General features: G+C 39.9%; 2 protein-coding genes across 7 annotated transcripts; both read right to left on the bottom strand.

Moving 5' to 3' along the window:
* Nucleotides 1-122: 122 nt before the first annotated feature.
* Nucleotides 123-10,256, bottom strand: ftsj3 (FtsJ RNA 2'-O-methyltransferase 3). The gene is made up of 21 exons (XM_086116436.1): nt 10,066-10,256; nt 9,827-9,932; nt 9,274-9,320; nt 9,117-9,196; nt 8,183-8,282; nt 7,752-7,946; nt 7,558-7,673; nt 6,297-6,401; nt 5,238-5,338; nt 5,044-5,130; nt 4,820-4,969; nt 4,617-4,752; nt 3,548-3,741; nt 3,310-3,427; nt 3,130-3,211; nt 2,573-2,708; nt 1,921-2,033; nt 1,714-1,816; nt 895-1,078; nt 708-802; nt 123-627 (listed from the first exon to the last, which is right to left on the bottom strand). The coding sequence occupies exons 1-21, from the start codon at nt 10,130-10,132 to the stop codon at nt 372-374; spliced, it is 2,571 nt and encodes an 856-aa protein (XP_085972562.1). The 5' UTR covers nt 10,133-10,256; the 3' UTR covers nt 123-371.
* Nucleotides 10,257-11,398: 1,142 nt separating this feature from the next.
* plaat1 (phospholipase A and acyltransferase 1) lies at nt 11,399-15,993 on the bottom strand. Of its 6 annotated transcripts, none has more exons than XM_086115786.1 (5): nt 15,774-15,993; nt 13,687-13,736; nt 13,079-13,211; nt 12,553-12,743; nt 11,399-11,562 (listed from the first exon to the last, which is right to left on the bottom strand). In XM_086115786.1, the coding sequence occupies exons 2-5, from the start codon at nt 13,711-13,713 to the stop codon at nt 11,461-11,463; spliced, it is 453 nt and encodes a 150-aa protein (XP_085971912.1). In that variant the 5' UTR covers nt 13,714-13,736; nt 15,774-15,993; the 3' UTR covers nt 11,399-11,460. The 6 variants fall into 6 exon arrangements, with proteins under 6 accessions (XP_085971912.1, XP_085971908.1, XP_085971907.1 ...); XM_086115782.1 differs by having other exon boundaries at nt 12,475-12,743; XM_086115781.1 differs by lacking the exon at nt 11,399-11,562 and having other exon boundaries at nt 11,571-12,743; nt 15,803-15,993.
* Between the last annotated feature and the right edge of the window lie 1,224 nt (nt 15,994-17,217).

Below are 17,217 nucleotides of genomic sequence, written 5' to 3' on the forward strand. Positions count from 1 at the left end.
TGTGAACCAAGTAACTTCTGTCGCTTATTTGGCCTTTTGGAACCTTGTGTCATAGTTGTACGTATTACAGTATGTGGCATCAAAGGTCATGAAATATTACACTACTTCCAGCACTCCAAAAGGACATCAGAACCAATTTATTGCAATCTTATTTACAAAAAATGAATGGCTACATTTCTCAATGACAGACGTCCCCAACTTTCTGCAATTGAGATTTCAGACAAACGACTCTGTTCTGAGAAAGACAAGCACATAATATTCATTTTTACTGTTCCCAAGAGCATTCAAGTCCTCCAAAGGAAAATGGTTGCAACTGATTAGGGCTCTTTCAATCAATTTGAAGACAAACTGTTCATGGACCCATTTTTGATCTATCTTCCTTTTCGCCCTTTGCTAGTCTTCACTCCCTTTTTGCCACCTTTTGTCTGTCTTCCTTTTCCTTTGCCCCCCTTTGCTTTCTGCTCTTTCCTCTGCATCCCACGCGCGTCTTTCTTCATACGACCGTCCACCACTCTGAAGGCGCCTTTGACACCAGCAGGCCGCCTCACTTTCCTCCCTGCTCCCTTTTTGGCAACGACATACGTCACTTCTCGCTTCTCTTTTCCCACACCGGCTTTCTTGTAGATACTGAAAGAATTAATAACGATGATAAGACAGTTAGTCAAGTGGGCATTGTTGCATTTTCCCCTTGTGCTGAGACGTCATACCTCTTGAGTTGAGCCATCTTCTCCCTCTCAGAAATGTCCACTGTGTTCACAACAGCCTCTGCTTTCTTCTTAGCCTGCTCCATCTTCTTCAGCATCTAGTGAGAAACCAACAAATCTTTTTTTTCCCCCAAAATCTAGAGCCCCAGAAATCTGTAGTCTCGTCAAAGAACCAAATCAATGTCCTTACCCTCCTCTTCTTCCTGGCCTTGGCTTCCGCGACTTTCTTAATCGGCCTGGCATTGATCTCCTTCCACTTCTGTTTATACTCCTCCACCATCTCCTTGGTGACCGGCACTGGCTTCTTCCTGTGCTTATTCTCGTCATTCAGGAACCACTCAGGTACTTCCCAAGGCTTGTCAGACGATGCAAACCTGCGAAAGCATAAACGTGTGCTCGCTTATCCGCCCTCCTCCTTTTATCTTCAGCCGACCTTTCCCAAACATTTGGCTCCTACATCTGTTTCTTTTGGGTTGCTGATGCTCAGAATAAAAGTTGTGACTTTTTTTTACATTCATGTCGGTTGTGTTCTTTATTTTTGTTGCAATTTGTGACTTTAGCTAAAACGGCAGGGGGCATTTATTTATTTCATTGTATTTACTTACTGAAAATACATAAAGTACCAGGCATCCAAAACACGAGGAATGGTATGCTACATTATGGTACTATAAGATACATGTGTAATATTATAAACTCACAAAGTATGAGTATTACAGATAATTACATAATTCTACAAGAGTAACTTTCTAAATTTTGAAGAGTAAATTGGTACATTGTCTTGTCAGTTTTTCAACGATATTCTTGCTTGAATTGCAAGTAAAAATCTGAAATACTATTGTGAGAGATTGACAGTTTCAGTTTGTTTGCTGTCAAATTAAACACAAAAGAGAATTAGAGGTTGTGATTTTAAAACTACCAGACACATTATAATAAATTATTGCATATAGGCAGAACAAAACGATCAGCCGGCTGGCCTCACTGGCCATTTGCACACAGTGTCCACACGCACCTGTGGAAGGAGTTGTCCACCAGGTCTCTGGCTTTCTTCTTGGATGTGGCAATCTGGCAGCCAAGGGCAAGGCCTTCAGCATCCAGGATGCGGGCTTTCTTACCTTCGCGCAGAGCACAATAACATGTATACCTCCAACAGGAAACTGATGACTCAAAATCTGATTGTTTCACACATTTTGTTTTTATGTAGCCCAAATTAACTCACTGGTGCTTTCGACTGGAACAACCTGGAAGTCGTCATCGTCATCACCGAGACCTGCCCCGGTGCTACCACTTGTCCCGGTGCTGCCATTAGCCTGTTTCAACTTGGTTATGAATCTAGAAGAAACAACAGACTTGTTAGTGATTCGTTTAATGATCCCTTGACTTTCTATGACAACTAACTCTATGTATTGTGAATAAAGTTCCATATCGCTGTTGTCCGGAACTGAATATTTATTAAAATGTGTTAAAACTTGATTCAGTTCGGCTTATGAGTACATGTAAATCTGTATTAAAATATTCCACAATTGATAACGTTATACGAACCGGTACATGTGATTCTGTTGAAATGTCATGCTTTATAATATTTGGCATGGGTGTTTTCTATGACAAACTGTATGCACAGTAAATTTCCATGAGCAGTAAAACTGGGGCGTTTTTGAAACATATCCTTTTTCTCACGCACACGCACACACACACACACACACACACACACACACACACACACACACACACACACACACACGAAACTGATACGTTTCAAAAATGCCCCAGCTTTACCGCTCATGGAAATTTCCTGGATATTTTACCAGAACATATTCCATCTCTTTGCAACCCCAGCGGCACATAAATAAAACAAAAATGAATTGAATTACTCTTCATCGTCACTGTCATCTGAGTCGCTGTCACCGTCTTCCACCGCTTCCTTTGAAGTCTCCGCCTCTTCTTTTACATTTGGAGCAGCCTCCTCATATTTCTCTACTTCCTCGGCTTTCCTCTTTTTGCCTTTTCCTAAGACATTTTTTTAAAAATGTGGTCAATACCCGAGTATGGTGCAATATCAGAACCTCTGATCATAACTCCTACTATCATAACCAAGGTCAAATTAAGCATTACATGCACTTTTATGTTCAAAGCTTTGTACATGATTCCCAAATGTTATGATGTTTCTTTTTCAATGTTTTAAGTTCATAACATGCTATGAGCAAGTTCAGAGCAAATTTCACATGGACAATACAATTAACAAAAAATATTTTGTAGAAAATCTCCCATGTCTGCATACAGGATATGCTAGTTACAATTTGAAGCACTTTATCCAAAATACAAGCACTTTCCAAATATTAAAAATGCTTAGCTATACAAACATCGGGCATTTTCTAGAATTTTGAGAGCACTTCTACGACTCTTTCTTAAAACTAGCAACAATATTTACCTGGTTGCTGGTTTTGGATCCACTGTGTCTGTCTGAGCTCGCTCTCAGCATCTCCTTCTAGCTCAATCTCAGAAAAAATGTCCTATAAAAACCAAACAATTCACTCAACAAAAAAAAAAAATAGCTCATCGACAGGGGGGAAAGAAAGGGTCATTTAATGAATTGCGTTGTGGGACAAACCTTGCTGAACCACAAGTTGGTTTCACGCTCTCTCTTCTCATCTTTTCCTTCAAGTTCCACGAGTACACCACCCTCCTCTTCGTTGTCGTCCGCCTCATCTTCCTCTGTGAATGTCACTCTGAAGACAAGCAGAGTACGCAATAGTGTAGGTTGGATTTTCGTCGTCATTACTAGGCGTATCATAATCTACCACAGTTCAGTGCAGAATTGTTCCATTTTGCTCATATCTCTCACTCACTTCTTCTTCTTTTTCTTCTCCAGTTCCTTCTGTCTGCGTTCCACCTCCTCCAGTTCATCGTCATCCAAATCAGAGGCCAGGGACATGTTATCTGCTTGGTCCTCCTCCTCAATATCAGACAGGTCGAGGTCATCCTCTCCCTCCGCTAGGATGTCTGCTGCCTTCATGTCCCCCTTGGAAAGATCATCCAGCACCTGACGAGTGGAAGAAGAATAATCAGAATGCACCTCAAATGAATCACCCACAAACTCTTTGTGTACACCGACCAACTGTAACATTATTGCTACTTACTCCAATATAATGACATCCACTGCACGAGCTGCATCAAATAATTCTGATTTCCAAAAGATAATGCCCACCTCCCACCTTATTACCTCAGAAAATGTAATCGGTTTGAAGTAGGGCTGTGTGATACGGCCAAAATGTCAATATTTTTGCCGGATATCTCAATATTACAATGGGTTCAGCGAAAAAAAAAATTAAATGAAAAAACTTAATATTAAACCAAAAGGGGATGGGAAATGTCGTTTATTTATTAGAATTTAATGAGAGCCATCAACATTCACAGTCAGCAATAAAACTAAAAATAATTAAAATCAGACTGTATTGCAACAGTGCTTTAATGATCAACAAAAAATGTATTCTAACATGTGTATATATATATATATATATATACAGTATATATACATACAGTATATACATATATATACATATATATATATATATATAAAACATAAGGATTTGTTGTGTTGTTGTGTATTAATTGTATCAAAGTGTGTGTTGTTCAGTCCTAATTTGTCCATGCATGTCTGTAGCAAAGAGAAGTGGTTCAGAGTGTGGAATGTTTTGTGTGGCTTGAAAGAAAGAAAGAAAAAATCAAAGTTCATGTATGCATTGATGAATTACTTTGAAATACACTCATAATTAAAGATAAATGACGACCAAGTGACAGCTGATTACAAAAAATGAATCCTAAATCGGGGCACTGTTAAGTGACAGTAACACATGTGTGTGCATGTGTGTGCGAGTGAGTGCGTGCGTGCGTGCGCGTGTATGTTATGACCCTAACCTCTTTCTTCTTGATGGTGTGGAGGGAGAACAAGCAGACATCATTGTTGTCAGCAATGGAGACACCTGGCAGATCCATCTTGAGCTCCACCCTCTCCCTCTGCTTTCTACGCTCTTTCAGCAGCTTCCTCTTTTTCCTGACAGCAAATAGTGAGGGTTCACTTGAAATCTTAGGACGAGAGCATTGAACCGGTAACGCCGTACCTCTTGAGATCAGCCACCTCCTCTGCTTTCAGCTCGGCCAATTTCTTCTCCATTTCTTCTTCTTCATCGTCATCACCCTCCACCTCTGCTACCTCTTTGTTCTTCTTTGGCTCGGCATCTGATTCATCCCCCTCTTCCTCAGAACTTAGCCTAAAGAGCGAAGAGACACGATTGGTGGTTAAGACACTTGGGCAGACACGGCGCTTCATCCCGGCATCTTGTACCTGATTTCCCCATCAAGGTTCTTGGCGTCCTCCTTCAATTTCTTAGCTAGGTATCGCCTCAGCTTGGTCCTCCAGTTCAGCAAAGCGCTGGGTTTGAACAATAGCGAGAGCAAACATTACACCACATGTAAATTGTCAGTACCCTGGAAGTAGTAACATGTAAAAGGAATGGTACCAGGGGACAAAGGTTTTACCGGAGTTCTTTGCGGCCCAAAACTTTAATGTCACGACAACACTCCTTTATCTCATCAGTTGTGGAGCTGTGAGTCTCCAGGTCTGGGTTGTCAAAGGTGATCTAGAAATAAACAACGGGGTGAAATATCATCAGTCTATGAGGAACGCTTCACGTTGACTTGCAGTCCACGCAAAAGATCAATGTGTAGATCAGGGGTGTCAAACATACGGCCCGCGAGCCGGAACTGGCCCACAAGGAGGTTTGATCAGGCCCACAGGATAATTCAAAAGTGAAAAAAAATGCATAAAAGACATGGAATGAATGTTTAATAAGGTGCAATTCATGGAATTTCCGCTTGGGGGCACACTGTTTTGATCAGAGGAAAAGACAACATTGTTTTGATCAGAGAAGAAGACAACGGCAGCCTCAGTCTGTCACTGAGACAGACCCAACACAGCAGACGCTATCAAGGACATGTGAATACTTAATTCTTTACACATATTATAGCACTCTCCTTAGTTTGTAAGGTGTAGGCAGGGATTACGTTTAGATTTTATATGCCCATGTAAATGGTTTAAAAATTCCTTTCTTTATCAGAATCAGAATCATCTTTATTGGCCAAGTATGTAGAACACACAAGGAATTTGTCTCCAGTATAACACGCTGCATTCGTATCATCATAAACAAGGACAAGAAATCTTGTTTAATCTTAAAAGTGCATTACTATATTTTTCAATACCAATCACGTTACGGTTTTGTGCCTTTGTACAGTCAGTGGGATCAGTTGCAATGCATATATGTGAATGATAAAAGTAAATTGCACATTTGTCTAAGGAAATCTTAGGTGCTTCATGAAATGTTTTGTAAAAGATGTGTTCATTACATTTCAACATTTTCCTAGTGTTCTTGTGCTTCTTTAGACCAAAACAAAGGAAAGACATATTATTTTGGTTATTTATAGCAGAGTATGGTGTAATTTTTAATGGTCCGGCCCACTTGACATCTACCGAGGCCGTACGTGGCCCACAATATGATGTGAGTTTGACACCCCTGGTGTAGATGTAGTGTGACTCCTCACCTCACTGGCTTTGCCCAAAAAGTCCACGGGGTTTTCAGCTTTGACAAAGGTTGTAACAGTGCAACTGTGGAAAAGGGTCAGGTCGCCATCAGCGTATCCCTCGGCCTGAGACACAAGAAGATAATCTGGGTCAGTAGAAGACCTCTAAAGCCATTAGAACCACAGAGGTTGGCACTGTTTGTAGTGAGCATTAACTCATTCAATCCCAGCCATTCTCACTGGAGCAACTCCTCAATCCCAGCGTTTTACTGGATTTTGACTGATCTTTCAAGGCCCACAGAATATTTGTTTCTAATGCTATATAAACATAAAGTTTGCACTCTCTTCTTTCAGCAGAAAAAAATGTTTCTATCTTTTTCCATTCTTCAGCAATCGTCATTACAAAATGGCTAAATTTCATGAAAATGGTGATTCCTGGGCAAAAAAAACAGAAAAAGAACTTTTTGTAAAAGCATGCATTTCGAGCACGTGAGGCACCACTGCCACCTACTGGTCGCTTTTTTTACATGATTTACAATGCAAACGGCTTATTCTCATTCACAGATTGCATCAGACCCTCCTCCTCTCTATGATCCAAAAAAAAAAGGATTTAGATGTACAAGTAAGTCCTTGGTAGGCGGGGCCTAATTTGAAAAAGACGTACAAGTATGTCTTGTGGAATGAAAGCGTTAAACTGAATGTACTTAAAGCTATGTAAACATCTAATTCTCTTGGATTCATCTTTAGGTTGACAGAAAACCTTAACTAGGAGCGGAAATGAACACACTGAAGTCTCTTTTCAGAGGAATTGTTCACAACCTGCTTTTTGTGAATGATGACTCATATCCCGAATGATGACTCATATCCCGAAAAAGTTCTACCAGTAAGTATGGCACCACAATAGAACAAAACCACAGTAAATTATGAGCACAGCCATTATCATGCCACCAAAAGACAGCAGCAGTGACTTACATTATGACAAATTTATCAGCCAAGATTGACTCTTTTATTGCTTAAACGTCTTGATATCAAAAGTCTATCTACGGTCAAAATATTTCCAATGAAGGGCAAACTGGAGGTGGACCAGTGTCCTGTTTGTGTTCATGAGATTCCAGAGTGATATAACCCAAGTCAGTGTTTAAAAATATGATTGTATTCAGTCCCCCAAAACGTTTCTATGAAGACAAAATATACTGTAAAAATAATGCGTATAGACTAAAAACTCATTCTGGGTAAACCGCATTCATTATTGTTGTACTGAATCAACCCACACACACTGTACCTTTGGCTTTTTTTCTGGAACCAGTTCTTTCACAGTTTTGGCCTGCACCTCCACCTCTTTAAATGCATATTTGGGGTCGAAGAACTTGGCGTCAATTTTGTCTGGCGCTAGAAAACCTGCGGATGAATGAGTAGAATAATTTGTTGACCGTTACAAACGCAGGCACTATAGTTGCATTCAAATCTGCTACTGACCCTGGCAAATAACAAAGATTTCCGCCGACTCATTCCTAGACGCTTGGGGCTTGGTGGCTTGAACTTTCTTGAAGAACTGCTGGAAGATCCAGAGCAGCGGCTGGTAGTCTTTCGAGCGGAAGACCTTGGTGACAAACGTGCCCCCTTTCGTCAAGAACTCAGAGGCCAGCTTCAAGGCCATGAGGGTCAGGTGGGCTGGTAGCAAAAGAAACGAATAGCTCTTGAGAGGTTGGCTGATGATCAACAAAAGATAATTTACACAACCGAAAAAAGCTTGCTACATACATTTTTTTACATAATGCATAATAACTTTCCAAGGTGATGAAGGAGTTAAGTGACTAATTGAATTACTATTTTGGAAACTAACAGGTAACGATTAGTTTTATAAGGCAATTTGTCCAACATTGCTGATTTAGACAAGTGTCACATACCCTGGGAGAAAGCATCATGCTGCCAGTTGGCTCCTACGTTTGGAGCGCCATCATTTAGCACAACATCAACCTTCCAGGTCTGTAGCTCTTTTCTGAGGGCCTGCACGTACAACATAAAATCATCAATGAATAGAAGATCAAGTCATCCAAATGCAGGAAAAATAAACTGTTTGCCTCTCAGTTGATTTAAACAATTAATTTGAGTTCCTTCAAAAACATTTTGAAAGGATTTGTTTGTTTGTGGTTTCTGTTGTTAAAATCTGACATGGATTGCTTGCACTAAAAACCCGGCTTCAAATGGAGAGGAGTTAGTTCACAAAAGTACAGTCAAGTTTGTCAACTTTGTGATTTTTCCAACCCCTCTATTGTTTGTTTTTTGTGACTTCAGAGTTTAATTCTTGAATTCTTGAGAAGAAAGACAACATGAGCAGAATGATTTTCATGTTGTTCAATAATAAAGATGCCTAGTGCAAGTCAGCCATGTAGTCAGTCTGATTCCCTAAGACTCAGTGTTTATTTTATACGTTGCAAAAGCAACCCCTTTGCCTCAGCTGTACAACTTTAAATGAGCAAAGTTGTCACTCCATAAAAACACGCATATGGACCACTAGACCCATGTCGTTATATAATGTAAAATGAGTTTACATGTATAAATGTTAAATATCAAATTTATTGATAGTCTATATATTACACATAGTTCAATTATTTTTCCTGGGTACGCTGATACAAGGTAACACGAGGGAAAGTTCTAGCTTGTATGAGGAGATGTTTCTGAATAGACCGAATAGAATATCAGTGCCATCCATTATTTCTTCAAGCGAATGGTTGAATTGAGTTACAGTATAATCAGAAATCTTATTTTGTGAGGGAAAAAAAAATATTTTAAGGCCATATTTTCCAGCATTCAGCATTTCACTGTCTAAGGAGGACTTACCTGTCTGCATTTCTCAGTGGTGATGTCTTCTTGAAGGGTCACTACATTGGGGATGGGTTTAATGGGCACCAGGTCAACACCTGCAAGAAGAATGTGTACAATTAGAAAAAGAAAAACAACACAGAAATTTACTGGGTCAGATCTAAAGTGCACATACCAATAACAAGGCTTGAAACAGGCATAAATTTGGACGCCACTTGTAACCTGTGAATACAGTATCATTCAGACAAAACCAGTCAATAATATCACATTTTCATGTCATTTGCCATTTTTGGCACCGCTTATCCTGACAGGGTCACGGGGGGTCTGGAGCCAATCCCAGCAGACTTCTGGCAAAAGCAAGCTACACACTGAACTGGTTGCAGGGAACACACACACTCTAGTCTATAACCGATCCCATACTGCCCGCACACAAGTTAAGCAAGTTTACCGCTACACCATCAGTGACATTTCTCATCATCTTGTCTTTTTTCAAATTGTCATGTTTTTGAATTTTAATTGTTCTTATACACCTTGCCCCCATTTACTTATTTATAGTATTTAACACAATTTAAAATCGTTCTTGCACCATACATATTTGTTTTGTAATTGGATGGAGACTGGCAAAGAAATGATTACATTGCTCAATCCGACAGCACAGATGACAAATAAACATCTGAATCACATTTTAAGAAAGATGACTTGAATTCATTTGTGGAAAGGTGACTAACCATCCTCCAGGAGCAGCGCACAGGTCCACCAAAGCTCGAGCTTTCTGAAGAAACTGATATTTACGATTAAGTTGGATGAGTTTGAATGATGAACGAGACCGATAACCTGTAAAGGATACGATAATTAAGAATTAGGAAACATCTTTCATGCTGCATGCACTCTTAGTCTCAGTCGGGCATGGGTACATTGCTATTGCTAAAATCAAAAATGATATATTTCTGTCAGATCGTTTCGCTACCTGTTTCTTTGGCTAAGTGGTAGAATTTATCTTTTCGGGTCTTTCCTACTTTGAGCTTCTTCCCCATTCTTGTTTTGACAGCAGCTTTACGCTGGAAATTAACACAACTACACTTCCAAAGAGTAACAAAAATAAAATCACTAGCATATGATGAAAACAACACGTGTGAGCCTTGGTGCGCATATATTAGACGTCACGCGTTTCGTCTTCTTCGTCTGCCGATGATTAGCCGGACGGAGGGAGAATAGCGTCACTTGCTGGCTGCACTTGCTTTTCGCGTCAACATTTCCAGGACAAAAAGCTCCTAAGTCCCAACTTTCATCTTTTTCCATTACAGGAATACACAGAGGTGGCAATTAGAAAAATTACTCATATTTTATACTTAAGTAGAAGTGCAGATGCTTTTGTAAAGAAGACGTGGATAAAAGTATAAGTACGTATTAAACTATTTTTCTTTGGTAAAAGTAAAAACAAAAAAGGAAAAATAGAGATGTACCTCAGTACACGAGTTAAAAAAAATCTATTTTTACTATTGTAAAATATATTAATATATTTTATAACTTGCCAAAAATGTTTCCCTCTTAATAACTGTATATATAAATAAAATCATAAATGGTCAGAAGACAAAAAGCTACCGATAAGTATCATTGGTTCAGGCTTTCATCTCATCAAAACAATGTGATTCCATCACTATGGTAACGTTGTGAACTGACAAACCCAAAAATGCTAATGATTGATACACATGTGTTTTTCAGGTTAGAACGAAATGTTTTGTTTTTTTTAAACGCCAGAAGCCCATGTTTTTTAGGCTTGCACAAGACACGAAGCGTTCACCACAAATCATTCTTGGAGCAAAAAACATTAAACAATTCTCTTAAGCAAGGCATTGAAAGGGGATAATCTTGCTTTTCGGAATTTGTTGCATTGTCTGATGTCCCGTTCACGCTCCCAGGTTCATGTTCCTGCTGTGCCTGTTTTTCCCCCACATTCTAAGTCTGTAGGATCTCAGTCATTCGATCCAGTCCAGGGTGCACCCTGTCTCTCACCCAAGTCTGTATTTCAATTTTGATTTATTATAATAATTCTGTGCTCAAGAGCACATCACTAGTCGTCAGGAAGTAGACTAGCATCTATCCAGCAACTACTTTTACATTTACTGTATGATATCCCCAACGGCATTTGAACCATAACCCGCCAGTTACAAAGCTCAGTTGCTTTTGCCCAAAGCTACTTCAAAATGTGTTGAACAGAACAATAACAAGTGTACCAGCCTGGTTTAAAAGATCTCACAAGCAGTCCTGGAATACGTTTGTTTTTATTCATTATTCCTTTCACCATCAACCTAGAACGGCTGCTGACTTTCCGGAGCAAATATCAGAAGCTGCACAGAAGCTGTCAGAAGGGCCTGTTTCTGGATCGAGTGTTAATCAGTCCCAGGACAGAGAATGCACTTGCTGCTGCTGTGACCAAACTGATGGCTCCAATGGCCCTTGTAGCCTGCCAACAAAAGAAAGAAAGCAGAGGGAGTCTAATTTTTAAAAAACACTAAGCCAGCATCTCTATGCTTTTTTTTTTCTAGGTTGCTGTTGGGTATAAAAAGCACCAACACAAAAACAAGAAGGACCTAGCAATATAAATGTTATTGCGCAAAGGGATCTTGGTATGAAGATTCATCTCCTGGCTTTCATTTCTCCCACTTTGTTGTTAGTGATGTCATCATACAACAAATATTGTGTACATCAGTTCCGCTGCTGCTGCTGGTATCAACCATGTGGCATATATGTGCATCTACTTTCATTATCGGATTATTTGAAAATACGCTTGCATAGTAAAAGATGACTACATTTCTGGTGGTATTTTTGCTTCACCTGCCATCTGGACAACAGTCTTGGGATATTCCTCCTTTAATCATTTAATCAGTGAGTGCTTGAACCGGTTCCCATTTTTTTCTGTGATCCAAATGGGCTGTTAGGTGCTTTTCTGTTCCAGCAAGATTACACATCAAATTCTTAAAGGCACGGTTGAATGAACAGTATATGGAGTGGTGGAACTTGAAAATGCTGACCATAAAATGATTTAACACGCTTTTGTCTGAGATTGTGCGCCTGGTGCTATCTCACACCCAACATTAGTCACATGACATTTTCATATCCAATGGCCACATGTCCAAATCCTTCCGTCCATATAATGTTTGTTGAATGTGAGCATGTTAGTTGCCCCCCAAAAAGATGAATTTTGCAGCACAGTGGTGGTGTGGTTTGCACATTTCCATCACGAATCAGTCCTGCTGGATCAACGCCATCTCTCACGTAAATTCATCTGGGGAAGGCAGCAGATGACTTGCGATCCCGCATGAGGACAAGCATGAGAAAAGATGGATGGATTGCTAATAAATTGAGTATAAGCCACCTGTTCAGACACTCCCTCCCCGTAACGCAGCAAGGTGACAAAATGCTCGCAGTTACTGCCCAGTAGGTCATAGGACACCTCCTGGCCAATCAGGATTTGCGCTCGCTGGATGATCTCACAGACGGGCAGGGGCGTGTGGTTGTGATCGTACTTATTGTTGACACGGTACGAGTCACTTCCCACCACCTCCTTCAGCAGCTGCATGCGCACCACCGCCTTCCGGCTGAAGACGGACTTCACGCTGGACATGGCGGCGGCCTGGCTCTCGTCTGGAGACAAGCATCAATGGCTGATGAGATGAGAAACAACAAAATGACATTCTTCAGAGGGTTCGAGTCATATCTTTTGACGTTAGGGATGATTTAAAAGGTGAACTTCGGGGATTCTGGATTTATTCATTTTTTTAACCTGTCATGATCAGCTGCAGTATGGTGGATCAGTAGCTCTTTTCATGCTGGTACAGTTTTGTTCTATATGAGAGTTTGACATACTCTTGATATTTATTGGAAATACGGTCAGACAGATTGATGTTTGACAGGGGAAAGATAGAGAGAAAAAAAACAGAAAACAGTTCCAGTGTATGTTGTCAAAGATTGGCACTGACCAACAGGAGTCAAGTTGATGATGTAACCATCTCCCAGGTAGAGTGCCCAATGCTGATAGGCTGGTCTGAAGATCTCAATGAGATCCCCAGGCTGGGGGTCGCCAGAGGGATCAGCAGGGTCATTCGAGGCCATCTACACACACAATTTAGACAGTTGAGCATTTGCATTTCATAGCAGACCTGAAACACAGTGCTTTAAAAAAAACACGTGATACAGCAATAGCTCACTTTTGATGAAACTGATAGCTGTTCAATTACAGGTGTATCTCAGTAAATAGTCTGAATACTGCGGAAAACAGTATTTCAGCTAAAAGAAAAACAACAACCTCATTACATAGGTTCACGAAATGTATTTTTCAAAATCGATTCTCCAATTTTAATAATTATACATATACAGAAATTCACCATCTCAAGAAATTAGAACACTGAATAAGAAACAAACCAAAATATTTTTTTTTCATAATACAATAAATGATTGGTTACTGGCGCTCTGAAGAGAATATTCCTACGAGTTGAATAAATTCAAATTTATTACGATGCACCTTTAAATACTTGTTGGAGATGTTTCACATCACATTCAAAGTCATTTCACATGAATTGCAACTTACACTAGAGCTTTGTTGATGTTTAGCCATCCCACAACATGCTTCCACAAGTCCTAATAAGGAAATAAAAACAGACTTCACTATAAAATGATCCTCTAAAAATTCATCCATCCATCCATTTTCTAATCAGCTTATCCTCACAACGGTCGTGGGTGTGCTGTAGCCTATCCCAGCTTCTTCGGCCAGTAGGTGGGGTACACCCTGAACTGGCCGTGAGCTAATCACAGGGCACATATAGATGGAAATTCACCCGCACTCACACTCAGACCCAGGGACAATTTAAGAGAGTTCCATTAACTTGCGACGCATGTTTTTAGAATGTGGGAGGAAACCACAGTACCCAGAGAAAACCCATGGAGGCACGAGGAGAACACACAAACGTCATACAGGAAGGCCGGAGTCGGAATCGAACCCTGCACCTATGCACTTTGAGGCGGACGTGCTAACTGTGGATCCCTCGAAAATTACACCATGAGTCCATTTGAAAAAATATTATGTTGCAAGGTCATTGTCACATTAAGAGGTACTTTAGATGTGTTGTTTTAGCAATGCTACGACTGAAGAGAAGTTTATCTGTTTCCCACTGTCTTGGCTTATATTAAAAAATAAAAATTAAAAAAAACATACAATTTGGAATTAGTGACGAATAGTTAAACCTTGTTTTTTATCCGACCAAAACAACTTTACCCACATATGTTTGGGAGATTGGAACAATGTTTTGAACGTTTGAATGTTTTCAACCAAAGTTAAATTTGTTGGCAATAATTTCCAAAACATACATTTGGCGTAATCCCAACCCCTCTCATCACCAAAAGAACTCCATACTATGATGCTTCGGGCTATTTTTCACCAGTTGCAACTATTACGGTCCTCGAGAGCCCCTCATCCATTTTTTTTGTGTCTCCCTCCTCCAAAAGTGAAAAAAAAGATCCTCTGGATTTACTTAAATGAAACAAGTACATCGGTTGCACATGATTCCAATGTGGTGAAGCTATGTAATTTTCCTGTGTTTTCCTCAAAAAAAACCAAACAAACCCAAATGACACGTAGTAGTGTATCATATTTTAAACATGTGCGACTAAAAATCATCTTTTCAATGAACACACCTGATTCAATTGATCAGGACTGTAATCAGGGTTCTGAAAAGCTGTCTGATGAGCTGATCGTTTACATTAGGTGTGTCAAAGGAGGGAGATATCTAAAACAAATCTAGTGGCCCAAGACTTTTGCATTGTACTACAGTGTCTAAGAGTGTGCTTCTAAGAAATAGTGCATAGAGAATGCTAGATGGGATTGCACACCATGTAAAGGTCACTTGTACATACGCACCACACAATACAACAGCGCTCACACACACACAAAAAAAAAACTGACGCACACAATACACACACCTCGCTGCCACAATAACACTGACACAATGGGGAAGCTGGCAGAAAAATACTTTTGAGTCCATTTTATGTTACATGATAAACACTTCCATACTGTCGCTGTGCAGGTTGTCTGAAACGCGGACACCCCATGACCGTTAAAATGTTTAAAAAATTGACATGTGTTTTTCACAGGACAGTGACAATATGCAAAAAAAAGATGTAAACTTCATCTTAAAATGAAACAAATAAATAAATAAAACACTCCCGGTGGATAATAGTGTCACATTTGCTGGGTAGCAGCTTCATTTTTAATGAATATGTGATGATGAGGCCATGTTGAAAGGAGAAAGCTTGTAATTTTGATGAATGGTGAAGCTAATAATATATTAAGGGTGCATATTACTGGCATCAAAACACCCTGTAATTCATGTCTCCCATCACAAAAGACAATAAATAGAAATCAATAAATATCACACTTCAAATGTCAACAGTGAAGTTTCCCAAACACAAATGTCTCCGTTTTTTTCCCCTCAGTTGTCTATTAGGCACACAGTTTCATGCCAAATAGCTTTCTGAATCAGGATTATTGTCTTGATCATGAATTTAGGCGCTGAGGAACAATTTTGTGAACTGTGGTCTTTTGAGTATGAAATATTTGGAAAACCCCGCTGTCAAAGGCAGAACAGTGGTATCAAAGAACAAAACCGGAGCAATACTTACTCAAACACAAGCGTTTTTTTCTTTCTCACCATTTTAATTCTCCATTATAAGTCCACGAATGACCAGAACATAAAAACAAGCAGAAAGACAAAACAGAAAGATATTAATTCCACGTTTCTCAGATGGCAAGTTTGAAGTTTACTCAAGGTCCCAAAGCCGAAGCAGAAGCTGGAGGTCACGGTGGATGTGTTCAATGTCTCTGGCTGATGACAGTGGTGCATTCATGACCCACACACTCACAAACACACACATACAAAGCACACATACGTAGGCACAAAGAGGTGTTTCCTCCCCTGCATTGTTCATGTCACCGTCAGTGGTTCCATCCACTGACGGTGACATGAACACACTCAATAAAAGCAAAATGGAAAGTGGCGCTCAAAAATTACCTGATTTAATGATGGATTCATTTCACTTTATTGGTCATTTTATTATTTTATTGTTATTTTTAAATAGATTTTTTAAGGAGCTTCAAAAACATGGCTGCCACATAGAAGTCACTGTTGCCAACCGGAGATGTTTGTATCAAAACAGCTACTAGCTTCTTAAAGCCGCATAAAGAAACAAACACCACCATTGGAATCATTTTCACATTGTTTTCCGTATGACAAAAAAGGAGCTTGGTGGAAGACAATCAGAGTCAGCTGCAATAAGCATTGCCAAAGAAATTGTGCCAATTTCTACCTTGCAAAAATAGCATTCGTCTGCAATTAGAATCAGAAATCGATTTTTGGTTAAAAAACTTAGCCTAGCCCGAATGCAAACCACAATAAGTGAATCAGGCATGTCATCTGTCTGTGATGGTTCTGCCATCTTACAAACTTATATGTCATGTCTATCATAGTTGCTTGTTATTGCAATACTGTACTCGGGTAGCCTACACTACGGGGACAAATTCCTTGTGTTTTACATACTTGGCCAAAAAAGATGATTCTGATTCTGAATACAGTGCAGACCAGAGATGGGCAACGAGTGAACACACACACCACACACACACACACACACACACCACACACACACACGCACGCACGCACGCACGCACGCACGCACGCACACACGCACGCACACACCACACACGCACACACACACAGGCACATGCAGTCATAAATAACTACAAAATATAAAACACTTTACTATTATGCATAGAGGTGATCCATCATATTAGTTTGGCATGTGTTGTAACAAGTTTGAACCTTTTGCTCCTCCACATTCCAGCACAATAGGGGGTTGGATAAATTCTTTGCTGTCTGATTGGCGGTTGCCTCTGTGTAGCGTTGTGAGCTGCATCAAGCTCACTTGAGCGAGACCATGACCAGAAGTTGTTCGAATTTTCACAATAATTCCGGTGTGTGTAACCGAATCCCTTTAAGGTAAGTTTATTAAGAGACGGTGTGAATAAATAGTGTATGGTGAGTTAGTTTTAAATTTTGTTAGGTTTATACAT

The sequence above is a fragment of the Hippocampus guttulatus genome, chromosome 7 (assembly GCF_054856545.1).
Source record: "Hippocampus guttulatus isolate MCC_2025c chromosome 7, RoL_Hgut_1.0, whole genome shotgun sequence".
In the NCBI taxonomy this organism is placed as follows: Eukaryota; Metazoa; Chordata; class Actinopteri; order Syngnathiformes; family Syngnathidae; genus Hippocampus; species Hippocampus guttulatus.

Bases quoted from the DNA above. Each gene is read 5' to 3' on its own strand.
- ftsj3 (XM_086116436.1), bottom strand. From the start codon at position 10,132: ATGGGGAAGAAGCTCAAAGTAGGAAAGACCCGAAAAGATAAATTCTAC. The intron at 9,933-10,065 runs GTAGCGAAACGA...TATCCTTTACAG, and splicing joins CCACTTAGCCAAAGAAACAG to GTTATCGGTCTCGTTCATCA. The intron at 9,197-9,273 runs GTATGTGCACTT...TTCTTCTTGCAG, and splicing joins TGTTTCAAGCCTTGTTATTG to GTGTTGACCTGGTGCCCATT.
- plaat1 (XM_086115781.1), bottom strand. From the start codon at position 13,713: ATGGCTAAACATCAACAAAGCTCTAGT. The intron at 13,212-13,686 runs GTAAGTTGCAAT...TTGTGTGTGTAG, and splicing joins AACATCAACAAAGCTCTAGT to ATGGCCTCGAATGACCCTGC. The intron at 12,744-13,078 runs GTCAGTGCCAAT...GCTTGTCTCCAG, and splicing joins CATCAACTTGACTCCTGTTG to ACGAGAGCCAGGCCGCCGCC.